The following is a 16,301-nucleotide window of genomic DNA, read 5'->3' as shown; positions in this document are numbered from 1 at the left end:
TGGGTTTGCCTCCTGGCTCCATGACCTACCAGAATCGATCCCTGAGAGCAGAGCCAGGAGAGCCCCTAATTAGAAACAAATAAACAATAAAAAATACCTTGAGATGTAGTGAGGAAAGGTAAAAGTCCATTTGGTCTTGGGTCAGTCTCAGTCAGTCATTTTCATCCTTAAAAGCGTAGCCAGCTTTCATTTAAACTAGGTTGTACTCCAACTGCTGTGTATCTTGTATCTGTGAAACTGAGTGTCTACTCAATCTAGTTTCGATTACTTTAAAACGGTGGGGCAGGGCAGTGGTATAGTGGATACTTTTCATGCTTTGCATGTAGCTCATCTGGGTTTGCCTCCTGGCTCCATGACCTACCAGAATCGATCCCTGAGAGCAGAGCCAGGAGAGCCCCTAATTAGAAACAAATAAACAATAAAAAATACCTTGAGATGTAGTGAGTATTTTTCTGAGTAAGTTTTTTCTTTATTGTATTAAGGAAAATGGTGCTTGAAATCTTTTTTAATGGATGGTATCTTTGTGAGAGAGGGTAGAGGAAGAAATCCTTGTGGGTTTTTCAGCTGCTGTTGGGGCTCATTTATAGAACTGGGAATGTTAGCTTTAATAACAAGAGAGTTAGGAATAAGGATTCCCAAACTGTTTACCTTTGGTTTCAAACACTGAGTTGTCCCCTACCTAGGTATGAAGTTGATCAGCTCCAGAGTCTGAGAAATTCAGTTCGAATGGAGCTTCAGGAGCTGGAGCTGCAGCTGGAAGAGCGCCTGATGGGGCTGGAGGAGCAGCTGCGGGTGCGCACGCCTTCTCCTTTCCAGTCCTCGACCATCATGGTATGGTCCTAGAGGGTTGTCAGCTGTTTTCATTAAAGACTTTCAGTATTCCACATAATTCAGGACATAAGCTTTAATTAAAAAAGAAACTTTAGGGGCTAGAGAGATAGCACGGAGGTAAGGCGTTTGCCTTTCATGCAGAAGATTGGTGATTCGAATATTGGCATCCCATATGGTCCCCTAAGCCTGCCAGGAGCGATTTCTGAGTATAGAGCCAGAAGTAACCCCTGAGCGCTGCTGGTGTGACCCAAAAACAAAAACAAACAAAAAGAAACTTTAATATAGATATGCAGAATGTTAAACCTCCCCACGTTAATGGACTATGTAAGGAAATGTTTACTATACTTATAAATGAAGTGATATTTTTAAGTTATAGTTCTTTAAATTGTTGTGTGGACTACTCTTACTGGTATTCAGGGGCCTTAGGATCTTCCTAGGATGCAGTGGGCTTCCACATGGGCTTAAATTTGGAACCTAGGTCTTTGCACATTCAGGGCTGTGCTCCAATTCCCGAACCACATCCTTGGCCCAAATCTAATTTTAAATTTTTATGGTTTCTGGACCACACCCAGCCTAGCTCAGGGGTTACTCCTAGGTCTGCATTCAGGAATTACTCCCAGTGGTTCTTGGAGGACCATATGGGATATGGAATATTGAACCCTAACAGCTTCTTAAAGGCAAGCACCCTACTGCTTTACTATCCTCCAGCTTCTTAATCATAATTTTGAGTAGAGAATAAGGAACCATATAATGGGACAAGTGATAATGGGTTAACAAGACTAATTTAGATATGTCACTGCATATAATAACTTGTGATTGCAAGAACATAAATATATCTTTTATTTACTTTATCCCCCCTTTTTAATTGTGAATAATTTTCCTTTAAATGTTTCCTTATTTTGCATTCTCTTAGTAATGTTTTTTAAGTATTCTATGAGATCTTTAAGAAAACCAAATGTATAAAGAGAATGAAAAAAATCACTTTCATTTTGTATTATCTTTTATACCTAACATATTCCTTTCCATGAATTTTAAATGTATATCCTTATGCCAATGTTTGAATTGTATAGTATATTATTTTAAAATGTTGCGAATAATAGAGCACATGCTTAGCATATTCAGAGCCCTGAATTCAGATCCTGGCTGCTCTTAATGGTCCTCTGAGCTCTGTTGGGTGTGACATTCATGTTTCCTTGACCAGATCACCACATTCACCTGCCAGGCCTAGCATTGCCATGTGTGACCTGAGACCCCCCTATGCATATAATTTACTAAGTAGGTTGATTTCAAAACAACTTTTTGCTATTTCGGGGGGTCACACTCAAGTATCTCAAGATTGACTCCTAAGATCACTCAGAGATCACTCCTGGTGGTACTCAGGGGACTATAGGTGATACTAGTGATGGAACCAATAATTTCTTGTTTGTTTTTTGTTTTGGGGCCATACCCAGCGGCACTCAGGGGTTACTCCTGGCTCTGAGCTCAGAAATCGCTCCTTGCAGGCTTGCACAACCATATGGAATCCCAGGGATCAATCCCGGGAACATTTCGGGTCAGCCACGTGCAAGGCAAACGCCCTACCACTGTGCTTTCACTTTGGACCCTTGATAAGTTTTTTAAATGTTGAAATAGTGAACTTTTTTCTGTTACTTGAATCTTGATTTTGTTCAACATGAGTGAATACAAACACATTTCTGTATGCATATATGTAGTAGTAGAATCATTGATATGTGTGAACATATATAGGATAGAATAAAAAGTTCTGTATCATTTCTGAATATTTTTCTATTAAAGTTTTGATTCATCAGGCTGGAAAGAGTGCAGGGAGGGATTAAGGCATTTGTCCTATTGGTGGCTAACTCCCATTTGATCCCCAACACCACATAAGGTCCCTTACGCACCACCAGGAGTGATCCCTAAGCAGAGAGCCAGGAGTAAACCCTGAACATCACTGGTTGGGTTTCAAAATCTAACTCTCCAAATGTTTTGATTCCTCTTGGAAAATGTGTGTTCATGACAGTTGAGAGTCAGACTAGTTGCTTGGTACCTCAGTGACATAAATTATAAACATATATACATACACTTATGTTGTATATTGTTCTTTTTCAGGGAATGTGTGGCAGTAGAAGTGCTGATAACTTGTCATGCCCTTCTCCATTGAATGTAATGGAACCAGTAAGTGTCTCTCCTTTTAAATCATGGGGAAGGGAGTGATACACAATAATGCCCTCTTATTAATTAATAATATAGTCCAAGACACTGAATGGAAAAGCCTACATGTACTGTTTCTCATGGAAAAACTTTATATGTACCATTTTTTTCCTGTATATACAGACCTATGAAAAAATTCATAAAATTAGGGATTATAGGGGCCAGAGCGATAGGGCATTTGCCTTGCATGCAGCTGACCCAGGACAAGCCTGAGTTCGATCCCTGGCTTTCTATATGGTCCCCTAACCAGGAGTCATTTCTGAGCGCACAGCCAGGAGTAACCCTTGAGCATCACCGTGTGTGGGCCAAAAACAAACAAAATATTAGGGATTATAAGTAACTAAGAAAAATAACTAATAAAGTTGAATAATTATAACAATATGTACTATATTAAAAATTATGTGCCTGATGTCTCAAATTATCTTACTGTAATTAATTTTTCATGCCATGACTGACTGAATAACTAAAACCACAGAAAGCAAAACTGCATGTAAGAGGAATACTTTAGGAAAACATGTTGTAAACACAAATTTTGTAGTGAAATTGAAAAAAAAAATTTAAATGCAGAATTCACTGAGTTGAATTGATTAAAAGTAATTTGTGGTACTTCTGAAAGTCTTATACAACCAGGAATCCAGCTGCATTATAGCAGTATGATTTATTTTTGTCCTGGAAAGAAATAGTGCTTCTTAAAAAGTATTTAATCTCTAGATAAGGATAAATGTAATTTCACAGTCAGGTCCAGATTCTTTATTAGTTGAATATATAAGGTGACTTTCAAAAGTATGGTTTTTTTTTTCAGGCCACACTTTATTGTAATTTAGACAAGTTAATTTATTTGGGGTAAAAGCATTATGAATAGGTAGTTTTTCAGTATTTACTCTTAAAGTAATTTGGTTGCCCCTGTGGTAGTAATTATACTAGGATATATAGTTTATCTAATTATGTGCTCTAGTTAAAATTTTATGCCTCTCTACGAATTTAAATTCTCATTGCTGTTTTTGGAATAAAGCTGAGTAGTTACTAAATGAATAAATTAGAATAATACTACTATAAATTGTATTACTTGGGCAAAAGTAATAACTAGGATTTTAATCTTTTTATTTATTGGTCTTAATTTCAAAAGATAGAAAAAATATCTTTTTTCTCTCCATCTAGGTCACTGAATTGATGCGAGAACAATCATATTTGAAGTCTGAATTGGGCTTAGGACTCGGAGAAATGGGATTTGACATTCCTCCTGGAGAAAGCTCAGAATCTGTTTTCTCACAAGCTACATCTGAGTCATCTTCTGTCTGTTCTAGTCCTTCTCGTGCTAATAGAAGAACTGGAATACCTTCTGACTCTCTTGTCAAATCTAAGACCTGCCTGGTACCACGGAAGAAGGTATTCCGAGCATCAGTGGCCCTCACACCAACTGCTCCTTCTAGAACAGGCTCTATACAGACACCTCCAAATGTGGAAAGTTCTGAAGAAGCTGGAGCAGCTGAAGAAGCCACAGAAACTAGAGGACGAAAGTCTGAAGTGGATGAAGAGTATGGAAAAACCCCATTAGTGCCAGATGCTGAGGAAATGCCTAAAAATGTAGAACAAGAAGAATTGCAACAAGTCATACGGGAGGTGAGTATTTTTTGTATTTTATGTATTTTATGTATTTTATGTGGCAGTGTGTTAATGTTTGATGAGATTTATATTTGAGCTTTGTCAGATTTTTAAAATATGTTAAACAGCCTTAAAAGATTTTAAATCAAGTTCCAGTCCAAGCTCCAGTCTGTTAGATACATTTGTGGTGGCATTTCTGTAAATTTTATTTTTTAATGTGAAATAATTAGTACTTTCTATAAGTAAGGTTCAAAATAGATGATCAGGTAACAACTCTTTAACTTTGTTTTCACATTTGAGAAATGATGGAGTAATTTGGATTTCTAGAAATGTGGAAATCATAGGAGTTATTTAAAATGAAGTACAGAATTTTATTTTGAATGAGAGCAGTGTGTAAATCTGAAGCAGTAACTTTAGTTATGTTATCAAATGCTGCAAAGTTTAAGACAGCTATAGTGGTAAGAGGTCTAGATTATTTGAGGAAATTGGTATGATATTTGTTTTTAGTTTTAAGATCATGTTATGAGAAGGAATTTTTTTTTTAAGAAAAATTTTAGAGGGGCTGGAGTGATAGCACAGTGGTAGGGCATGTGCCTTGCATGTGCTCACCCAGGATAGACCCCAGTTCGATTCCTGGCATCCCATATGGTCCCCTGAACCTGTCAGGAGTCATTTCTGAGCCAGAAGTAACCCTGAGTGCCACCAGGTATGGCCCGAAAACCAAAAAAAAAAAGATTTTTTTTTTCCCCTCCTCAAAAAAAAAAGATTTTTGTGGTCCTTTTTCCTCTCCTTTTTAATTCAACATTATCTCAAGTTCAATAATTTTCTCTGGTTTTTATTTTGTATTGGAGCCATACCTGACAGTGCTCAGAGATAACTCCTGGAAGGACATCACATGTGGTGGTCTAGGGATCATATGTGGTGCTTAGTATCAAGCCCAGGTTGACCATGTGCAAGAATAAACTCTGCACTACCTCCTTGGACCTTCCCTAAGAATTCTTAAAGGAAATTATGATGAAGAACCACAATTATTTACTGTCTTTCAACTGAGATACCAAAACCTATAGTTTTTTTTAGACTCCTTATATAAAGAGGAGTTTCCTCTACATGAAAGAAAGACATCTTTTTCTTTAAGTTTTAGTTAATATCTTATCCATAAAGATTAAAAATGTATATACAAGATAAAACATTGTATGTTTAGTGCTGAAGATACTGTATGAAGGTTAGAACATTTGACTTGCACACAGCTGACCCAGGTTTAATCACTGTACCCCATCTGGTCCACAAATCCTCTTCAGGAGTATGACCACAAAAGAAAATAAAACTTATTTAAAGTATTGTAAGAAGGTAAAGAAAAGTAGCTCAGAATAGATTTTAAATCACACAGAAAAGCATTAAGAAATAAGTATTTAGAAGTAGGAAATGTCCAAATAGAGTTATCATCAGTGACCCCTTGTGTTTAATCTAGTGTTTTCAGTAAATTTAGTAGTGTGAACCCGTAATGAATGAATTATAATTCTTAGAATTCATTTATAATTAATAGAACATACAAAGTTAATTTTACTACAGTAAGCTGTGTTTTCCTAACCAATCACCAGGTTGTATGATAAAAACCACTAGTTTATGGATAGGATTAAAAGTGTAACACTCCAAACTTAAAATAATTATAGTGTTATACTTTTTATAGAAGTGGTTAATACCTAAATATTTAATCAATTAGACCTTGAAAAAATCCTAACATTTACTTGTAGAATTGGGAATTGATCTTTGGAAGACTGCATGAAATCATGAGTTACTGTGAGGTGGTCATGGAGAGTGATTTGAAACCCAGCAGAATACTCCATACAGTAGCTTTCCTCAGCCTTTATTTTATACTGTCAGCACTTGTCCCACATATCAGGCCATTGTCTGACGGTTCAGTACTACTGACCTAAGTGTCAGGTGTGGTTCATAACACCTGAGCTGAGAAAGTTGGCCAATATTGAATGCCTGTACTTTTTTTTTTTACTGTGTTCCTGAGTTCAAAAGTTTCTAAAGCAATTATCTGCTTTCACCTACTGTTTCTTGCAGATGAAATTGTACATAAGAAAATCCAGAATTTATATTCAGGTTGTTTGCTAATATTCTATCATATGGAGAAATACCTTTCCACACATTGGAAACACATTTAGGATAAGAAATTGAATGCATGTCATTTCTTGACAAAATATATGAGTTGCTAGTTTGATTTTTAATTTGTTTAATTTTACTACATATGTTTTACAATAATACAGTAGTAGGAAATTTTATACTTGTGATGCTGCTCCATCATTCCCCCCACAAGAATGCCTCACTCACTTCATCATTTCCCAATGTCCCCTCCTCCACGTCAGGACTCTTAGATCACTGATTTATAGGCCATATCTTAGATGTAATTTTAAAAGGCTTAATTCTTTCCCTATAGAGGTAATTATTTTATAAATTGATAGGGATGGTCAGCATTTATCAAACCCATGTGCCTTTATTTTGTGCTTTTTGGTATGACTGTGATTATAATCCTTTTTTATTTTTTTGATCAAAGACCAGTTTTATTTGAAATTACATGATTTTCTTCTTGCTATATTTCACTGAAGAAGTAGGTGCACCCCTCCCCCTCCCACCATGCCATATTTTTGTTCCTTTTCACTTTCTTTGGTTTTATTGTTTTTCTGGAAATTTTAAATGTGTAGCTGTTTATCTGGCACAAGGATTTCCCTAATGAATACTTGAGTGTTCATTTTCAATGTTGTTAGTGACTGTATATTTACTATTTATATTTATATACATGTTTATATATTATTATATGTATTATATATAAAATTTCTTAAGGATAAAACATTTCTTGACTAGGCTGTTTAATAGCTTGGCTGGTAGAATATAGCCATTGAAGTAATTATTCCTATTATATTCTGTTAATCCTGGAGAATTACTTAAAACATTTATAATAAATACTCATTCAGTAGCAAAATAAGAATTTGAAGATATTTAAATCAGAATATAAATCCAATCTTTCCAGAATTTGTTAAACACATTAATTAGGAGCTTCCTATTTTAGAATCTGTAATAGTTTGAAGGCACTTGTCCTTCAAATTCTTTATTTTTCTATCAAAGAGGAATTACTAACAAAGAGGAATTTTCACCCAAATTCAATTTATATAATTAAAGTAAAAGAAGAATATTGTTGCACTTTTAAAAGTTAAATTATTCTGCATTACTTTAATATATATGTGTGTGTGTGTATATATATATATATGAATATATATATAAAATATAATTTTTTTGTGTCACACCAGTGGTGTTTAGGGCTTACTTCTGGCTCTGTACTCAGGGATCATTACTATTGTGTCTTGGGAACCATATGGAGTGTTGGAGTTTGAACCTCGGTTATCCATGTGCATAGCAAATAGTCCTTTCTGCTGTACTCTTACTCTGATGCCTAGAAACATATATTAATAGAAAAATTATACCATACTAGTTTTAATTTTTTGGTGGAGAAGTCTTTTGAGTTTACTCAGAGTTCAGGGGTCCACTCCCAGTGAATTTTTCATCAGCTGGGCTAGTGTAGAAGTTAATTTGTATATTTTTTTTGTTTGTTTTTGTTTTTTTTGGGGGGGGGTCACACCCAGCAGTGCTCAGGGGTTACTCCTGGCTGTCTGCTCAGAAATAGCTCCTGGCAGGCACGGGGGACCATATGGGACACCGGGATTCGAACCAACCACCTTTGGTCCTGGATCGGCTGCTTTCAAGGCAAACGCCGCTGTGCTATCTCTCCGGGCCCAATTTGTATATTTTTTATTTTAAGTGTTAGTATCTTAACTCCTTAATTACAGTGTTGATCTATTAAAATTGATGAAATACTTAAAATTCACATTAACCTGGATTTTATTTATCTCCATTTCACAATCTTCTTAACACCATAGTGCTTCTTTTTTCTTAAAGCTTATTGTGTCAACTACCAAGAAAATTAGATTCTATCTTTCCAATAAATTGTAGAACCTAGCCCCTCTTAACAAAGCCACTATTCAGGATGGCAAGATTCAATCTTGGGTTCCACAGTTTTCTAGGGAAGATTAAGCGTGTTTGGCAAACACTCTTGAGGGAAGTTTGCTTCTTGTAGTCGTGGATGCTCGGATATTGGGATATCTGTAAGGCTTTTGTTTCTGTCATTTCACCATATGTTAAGTTTTTCAAAAGAATGTTTTCATTATTTGTAATGTGCTAATACGGTAGAATTCTTTTGAAGGCAAGAGCAAGTTCTTTCAGACAGATGTTTAATAAACTCAGTAACAAAAATCATTTCAGATTAAAGATACCCCTTTTCTGTGCAGATTGTGTATGTTAGGGTTGGGAAAGGTATAAGCTCTTGGAATTTTCTCAATGACCTGTGCGCAGATAATCAGTTGTCCGAAAATATTTATACTTACTTTTTTAAAAAAGGTAAATAAAGGGGCCGGAGCTGTGTCAGAAGCGATAAGACGTCACTCTTGCACATGCACTAGCCTAGGATAGACCATGGTTAGATCCCCCGGTATTTCATATGCTCCCCCCAAGCCAGGAGTGATTTCTGAGTGCATAGCCAGGAGTAACCTCTGTGTGTCACCAGGTGTGACCCAAAAACCAAAAAGAAAAATGTAAATAAAAATATTGGCCAAACAGAATGAATGAGAATATGTGCTCATGAAAACAATTTCATCAGAAATAAGCTTCAAAAGTAAACATTGACATTTCTTTGGGGGATGGAAAGCTTTAGGTAGGTTTCCAGCCTCAGCTTCTAGAACAGCTTCTTGATGCCTTTGTCATCGTGAGCACAGTGTAGTAAATAGTAAATTGCTCTGTTTGGGTGTTGCCAGTTGCCCTTCATGATAGTACCATTCATCTGGGTGTCCCTGGAACTGGAAGGAGGACTGGTGCATAGACACGGCCCTCCTCTAGGCAGTCTCACTGTTGGATGTCGTGGGGGAAGTTAGATAGGTGATGACATTTATATTGTTTCGTGTTTAGAGGGTTTTTTTAATTAAAATTCTTGGGTTTGGTTTCAGATGATGTTTCCACCATCTGAAACAAATGCTTCTATTTATGTGTTTATGTACTTTGTACCAATTTTGCATGGCAGATTAATACATGATCTTTTTGGGAAGACTTCAGCTGCGATGTGTTCAGGATGTACTTAAGGCCATTTTAGGAAATAGATTAGGCTGACAGGAAACTCTGGAAATGTAGAGTTTTTTTAAAAGCTGGTTGAGAGTGTCTTGTGCTAATTTGGGAAGGCATTATCAGTTTATTTTAGGAAATACACATTTAAAGCCATCACAAAAGGCTATTTGGAGGTGTGGCTAGACATGAGCTCAGGCATCTGGAGAAGAGAATCATTACTATTGCTAAAGTTCAGAAATCTGTTTATCTTTTCCAAAAATGAAACATATACAGGAATTTCAGATACATAGCTGATATATCAGACAACTAAAGAACAAGTTATTAGAGTTCATAGTTGTTAAGAGGATGTTTCACATATTTTAAAACAAATAGTAGGGGTAGGGAGAGAAAGAACAAAAAGTAAGCATACTCTGCTTATGGTCAACCCCTGTTCAGTCACTGCACTATTTAGGATTCCCCTGTGCACTGTTAAAAGTCACCTTTAAGCATAGAGCCCTGAGCACTGCAGAGTATAGCTCCAAAACAAAATTAAATGTAGTAAATGATTTAATCTTGTACTTTGTGTGGTTATAATAATATGTATCCTTCTTGGATTTATTTGATATTGAGAGGAACTATACCTGGATATTATTTTGCTAGTAGTAGGAAGAGAACAAGGGGCTGGAGTGGCAGTGCGACGTGTCGGTACATGAAGCTGACTCCAGCCTTACATAGGGTTCTGCACACCCACACCCACCCCACTTCCAGAAGTAAATCTTTAGTTACACTGGGTGCAGTATTCCCAACATATTAATAATAAACATAGCACCCAAGCTCTAGTACAGCAGGTAAGGCGCTTGTAATGCACATAACCAACCCAGGTTCAGTCCCCAGTTGTAAGAAGCTAGAATAAAATGTAAAGTATTTATTGTTAATTCTTATTGTTTCTTCTTCTTTTTTTTAGATTAAAGAGTCCATTGTTGGTGAAATTAGGCGGGAAATTTTAAGTGGACTTTGGGCAGCAGTATCTTCAAACAAAGCATCTAATTCAAAGCAAGATAGTCATTAATTAGAATTAATTGGTAATTTTTTCTGAATTCTTTTGCTTAAATAGGTATAAATTAAATTTATTTTATTTCATTTTATTTTTTTAATTAAATTTTTATGCTTTTCTAGTAGACAGATATGCTTCTGTAGCTAATTACTAAATTCTTGAATATATAATATACATCAAAAACATTACTCTATTTGAAATGTAAATATGTCAGATATAATCCTACCCTCAAAGGGATTATCTGTGTTGTGTTTTTTTTCCTCATGATATGTTACAATAAATAAATTCTAGATTTGGAGAGATCAGAACCTTCAAACCTGTCATTAGGAAGCATTAGTTAGAACGGTCTTTCCATTAAATAATTTATGAAACTACAATTTTAAGAATTAATCGCAGACTCTTAGTATCTTAATATTTTGTCTTCAAATATCTAATTATCTTACTGATAAAGACCCATTTTAAGTGTTTTATTTGAGTGAATTGAATTTTATCTCATAGCTTTAGTTTCATTTTATAAAATAGATATTAATGATATTTGGTTGGACAAAAGGAGTAAGACTTAAATAGAATAATACTTTTAATAGTATTAAAAATCATATTCAACAAATGAGAAAAATATAACTTGAAAAGTATGACATATACCTACTGCATGCATATAAACATATTTAAAGAACATTTTTATTCTCATTTTACAGAATTTTTAATGTGATATTTGAACAATTTTAATATATACTTCTCTTCCTTTTGTAAGGTTGCCATGGATGCTCTTGTTGACATGATAATCAACTTACAATGATATACACTGGTGGAGGTATTTGTGCTTCAGAAGATATTTGCTGCTGAGCTGGGCTACTGTACAGTGTACAATGTTTATTTTATGCATATCTTAGAAGAACATAAAAATTAGGCATCTTGCCGACTTTCTTTTCTAAGTTTTTGAGATTATAGTGGTTTGAGATACCTAATATTTATTTGTATTTTCCTATTGATTTCCTCTGTAGAAAATTAATTGTCAAACTTGAAACCTTCCAAACATAACCAACTTTATAAATAGCTTTTCTTTTAACTAGCTTCTTAAAACACTGACCTCTATGAGGTATTTACTGTGCAATAACTGATACCTTTTTTTGAGCTTGAAACAACCAATGATTTTCCCTCCACTGCTGTTGATTAGTGTCACTTCCAAGAAGAAAATTGTAATGTTGTAAAAATCGCTCTTAATTCTTGTGGAGGTTACTAATAACAGTAGGATAGAATTATATGAGGTTATTTCCAACTACTTTATGTTCTTACACTGTAAGCATTGTTACTTTACCCAAGATAAATGTAATTTTATTATAGCTTATATAGTATTTTTCTTTTGGAAACATGCCTTTGCTTATATTTAAACACTATGTACTTTATGCATATTCTAGATTTCTTCCATAATAAGGAAATGTTTCTTTTGTCCTTCAGACTCTATAGTTGAATTTGCCAATACAATGGGCCTTTGACTTGAATGGATGCAAATTTAAATTGGTTTAATTTTTACAAAATGGAAGTAACTTAGATTTGTTTTCCTCTTAAGAGATGGTTTTAATCTAATTCCAACCAGTAACAATGTTTTTATAAAAGAAAGATGTTTCCAATGTAAACATGTTAAATAAATGCATAAAGTAACAACTAAATTTTATTGGAATTATACTTTTTAGCATTTATAATCTTCAATTCTTATTTCTTTGTGTGAAATTTTAATGAAAAGTAGATGCAATGTCAGTAATATTCTTTGAAAGAATATGCAAAAGGTTTATAAATGCTTAAATTATCACACAAGGGCTGATTTCTAAAAGAATAATAAAAACAATAAAGTATTTATTTTGCCTAATATGTTTTTAGTGATTTATTTTCTTAAACTATAACTTGAAGAACTTAAGTTAGATTTGATGAGAAGCAAATAAGATCCAAAAGAATTGGAACTTAAAACCTAAAAGTTCCTTTTTATGAAGGACTCTTTATTTTCTTTTTATTTATTCTCTTTATATGAAAAGACTGTTTTATGATACTTTCAAGAATACAATTGAGATTAGACCACTTTGGAGAAGCATATCAGTTCTGTGCTCCTAATGGTTACCATTTGAGTCTAAGTAAAACTTCTTTAAAGTATACATTTAAGCTATACAGAACAAACCTTAAAATATTATCTAACTCTTCAGTAAAACCATTTGGCAGTTTTACTAGTTGAATCTAATAATAGTTATTCATACATGGAAAATAGTTATTCTGGGCCGGGCGGTGGCACTAAAGGTAAGGTGCCTGCCTTGCCTGCGCTAGCCTTGGATAGACCGCAGTTCGATCCCCCGGTGTCCCATATGGTCCCCCAAGCCAGGAGCAACTTCTGAGCACATAGCCAGGAGTAACCCCTGAGTGTTACCGGGTGTGGCCCAAAAACCAAAAAAAAAAAAAAATAGTTATTCTACCATGGATAGATGGTATCTACCATGGATAATGGTAATTGGTATAGTTAATAGTAATATTAGCCTGCATATGTTTAACTACTTTTTTCCTACATCTTTTAAATTTATTTCTGAAAATATAATGTACCCAGAGTTGGATCACCTAAATAGGTTAATTTGATAATCAAAATAAGTTTTAACCTAAATAGGTTAAAACAATGAATGGATTACTTAAATAGAACACAACTAAAATGTACTTCATCATTACTAAAGTTTCAATTTTAACCTTCTTATTTAAAATCTTTCTTTATTTGAACATCTGAAAGCTACTGTTGACAAACTACCGTATTATGTAGAAATGAAAGTTTCTACAAACAACTGATATAACAAGAAATCTTTTTGTTTCTAATTAAGTTTAGCAATAGAAAATTAAGCTGAGGGGGACTATAAAGAAAATAAAGTGAGTAGTAGACCTGCCTTTCATGCAGTTAACTGTACCCTCTAAGGTCACCCAGGCCGTTTAAGGAGTTGAGCTCTGAAAATCTCCGGTCACAGCCCACCAAAAAAAAAAAAAAAGAAAGAAAGAAAGAAAAAATTTTATATTCAGAGACTGGTGAAACTGGGCTGAGCAAAGAAGTATTAACTAGGGAAATGTATTTTGGGTAATGTCAAAATGGCAAGTAAGTGGCATAGGATTAGTAGTCTGAGTACTCAGCAAGGGCCTGGAGAGATAACATAGCAGGTAGTGCGGTTTGCCTTGTATGTGGCTAATCTGGGTTCAATCTTGTCACTTGGTAATCATTCCCCAAACACTACCAGGTGTGTGACCCAAAAAACAGCAAATAAAAAGTAGTTGCCAAAATTATTCAGAATGATTATGATAGATTATCAGTTAGGCTTGAATTATGTGTGTGATGAAAGTGATTGGAGAGAGGCACCTATTAGCAATTCCAGATGATCAAAGACCACTCCCTAAGATACTTGACTGTGAAAGGCATGGTTTTGGGATTTTCATTTTGGCACCACACCTGGCAGTGCTCAGGGCTCACTCTGCTCCTGCTTTGCACTCAGAAGTCACTCATGGTGGTGGTTGGAGACCCAGATTCAGTGCTGGGTATGAACCAGTATGGTCATGTTAAAGGCAAACACCTTAATGACCCTGTACTATATCTCCAACCAAAAGGAAATTTTTCTTTGTTTGCTTTTAAGGCATATACAATGGTGCTCAGGGATTACTCTTAACTCTGGAGGTCCTCCGAGCACCAAATGGAGTGCAGGGTGTTGAAACTTAGTTGGCCACATACAAATCAAGTACCCTACCCATGATATTTCAGCCATTCAAAATGAAAGTTTTTAAGATCTTTTTAAAGATTATTTTGTTTCCACATATTCTTTGAGTCTAAATTAAAATATAGAAAAAGATAGAAATAATGATTTGGAAATTGGGTTTAGTGATAGATGATAGAAATACAAAAATCTGCATTCATGGAAAAGGAGAGTACTCAGACTTGTTTCTCTAAGAGTGTTCAGTTGAATTTTTGGAATGCTTAAAGATTTATCACATCAGTTGGTCATCAACTTTTCAGCTTTATCTTAAAAATAATTTATAGGGGCCAGAGAGATAGCATGGAGGTAAGGCGTTTGGTAAGGACAGTGTTTCGAATCCCGCATCCCATATGGTCCCCTGAGCCTGCCAGGAGTAACCCCTAAGTGCTGCCAGGTGTGACCCAAAAACAACAACAACAACAACAAAAAATATATATATATATATATATCAGTTAAGTTTATAACATACTTCATAGTTTTATAGGAAAATAATACACAGGAGTGTGTAAAATATAAAGAAAATGCATGGAGGATTTCTGAAGAGATTCTGTGTTTTATGTTCTTCACCTGTCCAAATAGGAGAATAGTCCTAGTGGATAGAGAAAACTGAAAATTTTGACTTATATATGCCTGAAATTGTATAGCAGTTCTTAGAGATGTGAAGAATCATTTGAATAATTAAAACAGAATCAAGTTTCATAGTATATGTGACTATTAGAATCTAAGCAGGCGGGCAGATAAAGAGTAGGACTGCACAGGGCAGTAAATTCTTGGGAACTAAAAAAACCAAAAAGCCCAGAAGTTGCCAGGTCCAATTTTGTGGACACAGGAACTACAGCCCAATAAGACTTTTAGTTGGTACCTTAACAGTCCTAGAGAATGCAGAACCCCCCCCCCCCATCCCCCCAAGATAAATTCTAGCTAGAACAAAAGCCAGGAAAGTCAAAGGAAAACAACCACTGCTCCCTTGGAAACACCCTAGAGATGGACTTTCCTAGGCAAAAGCCTCAGGCAGGCAGATCAGAAAGAAAACCTACAAAAGCAAATTTTGATGAACAAAGAAGCATATGTAAGTACTGACATAGCATATATGTTCCCTGTATACATGTGTTTCCTGGGTGCCAGGTGCTTCCCCTCCCCTCCTATCTCTCTTCCCCTCCTCTCCCCTCCCCTCCTCTCTTTTCTCCTTTCCTCTCCTCCCCTCCTCTCTCCTCCCCTCCCTTTTCTTCTCCTCCCCTCCCCTCTCCTCCCCTCTCTCTTCTCCTCCCCTCCCCTCCCCTCCCCTCTTCCTTTCCTCTCCCCCTCCCCTCTCCATCTAATCTCCCCTCTCCTCTCCTCCCATCCTTTCCTCTTCTCCCCTCTTCTCTCCTCCTCCAGTCCCTCCCCTTCTCTCTTCTCACTCTTCTCCCCTCTCCTCCCCTTCCTTCCTTTCTCTCTTCCCTTCACTTCTCCCCTCCCCTCTCCTCCTTCCCTCCCTTCTCTCTTTCACCTCTCTCTTCCTTCTTTCCTCTCTTCTCTTCCCCTCCCCTCCCCTCCTGCTCCTATCTCCTCTTCTCCCCTTCCCTGCCTTCCCCTCTCCTCTCCTCCCACTCTTCCCCTCTCCTCCCCTCTCTTCCCCTCCCCTCTTCTCATCTCTCCTCCCCTGTCCTCATCTACCTTCTCTTCCCCTCTTCTTTCCTCCCCTCTCTTTTCCT

At 35.9% G+C, this 16,301-nt stretch overlaps 1 protein-coding gene across 2 annotated transcripts in view; it reads left to right on the top strand.

The window, feature by feature from the left end:
• The window catches only part of ITPRID2 (ITPR interacting domain containing 2), a 42,442-nt gene extending 29,729 nt beyond the window's left edge, over nt 1-12,713 (top strand). Inside the window, exons 14-18 of one of the 2 annotated variants that reach the window (XM_049773558.1) lie at nt 684-831; nt 2,941-3,006; nt 4,201-4,662; nt 10,760-10,894; nt 11,625-12,713. In XM_049773558.1, the coding sequence (XP_049629515.1) occupies nt 684-831; nt 2,941-3,006; nt 4,201-4,662; nt 10,760-10,864 (781 nt within the window). In that variant the 3' untranslated portion in view covers nt 10,865-10,894; nt 11,625-12,713. Of the gene's footprint in view, nt 1-683; nt 832-2,940; nt 3,007-4,200; nt 4,694-10,759; nt 10,895-11,624 lie in introns of both variants that reach the window. The other variant, XM_049773559.1, reaches the window with a different exon arrangement.
• The last annotated feature ends 3,588 nt before the right edge of the window (nt 12,714-16,301 follow it).

This window comes from Suncus etruscus, chromosome 5 (assembly GCF_024139225.1).
Source record: "Suncus etruscus isolate mSunEtr1 chromosome 5, mSunEtr1.pri.cur, whole genome shotgun sequence".
In the NCBI taxonomy this organism is placed as follows: Eukaryota; Metazoa; Chordata; class Mammalia; order Eulipotyphla; family Soricidae; genus Suncus; species Suncus etruscus.
Note: the sequence above shows the minus strand (reverse complement) of the source record. Positions and strands in the feature narration are given on the sequence as shown.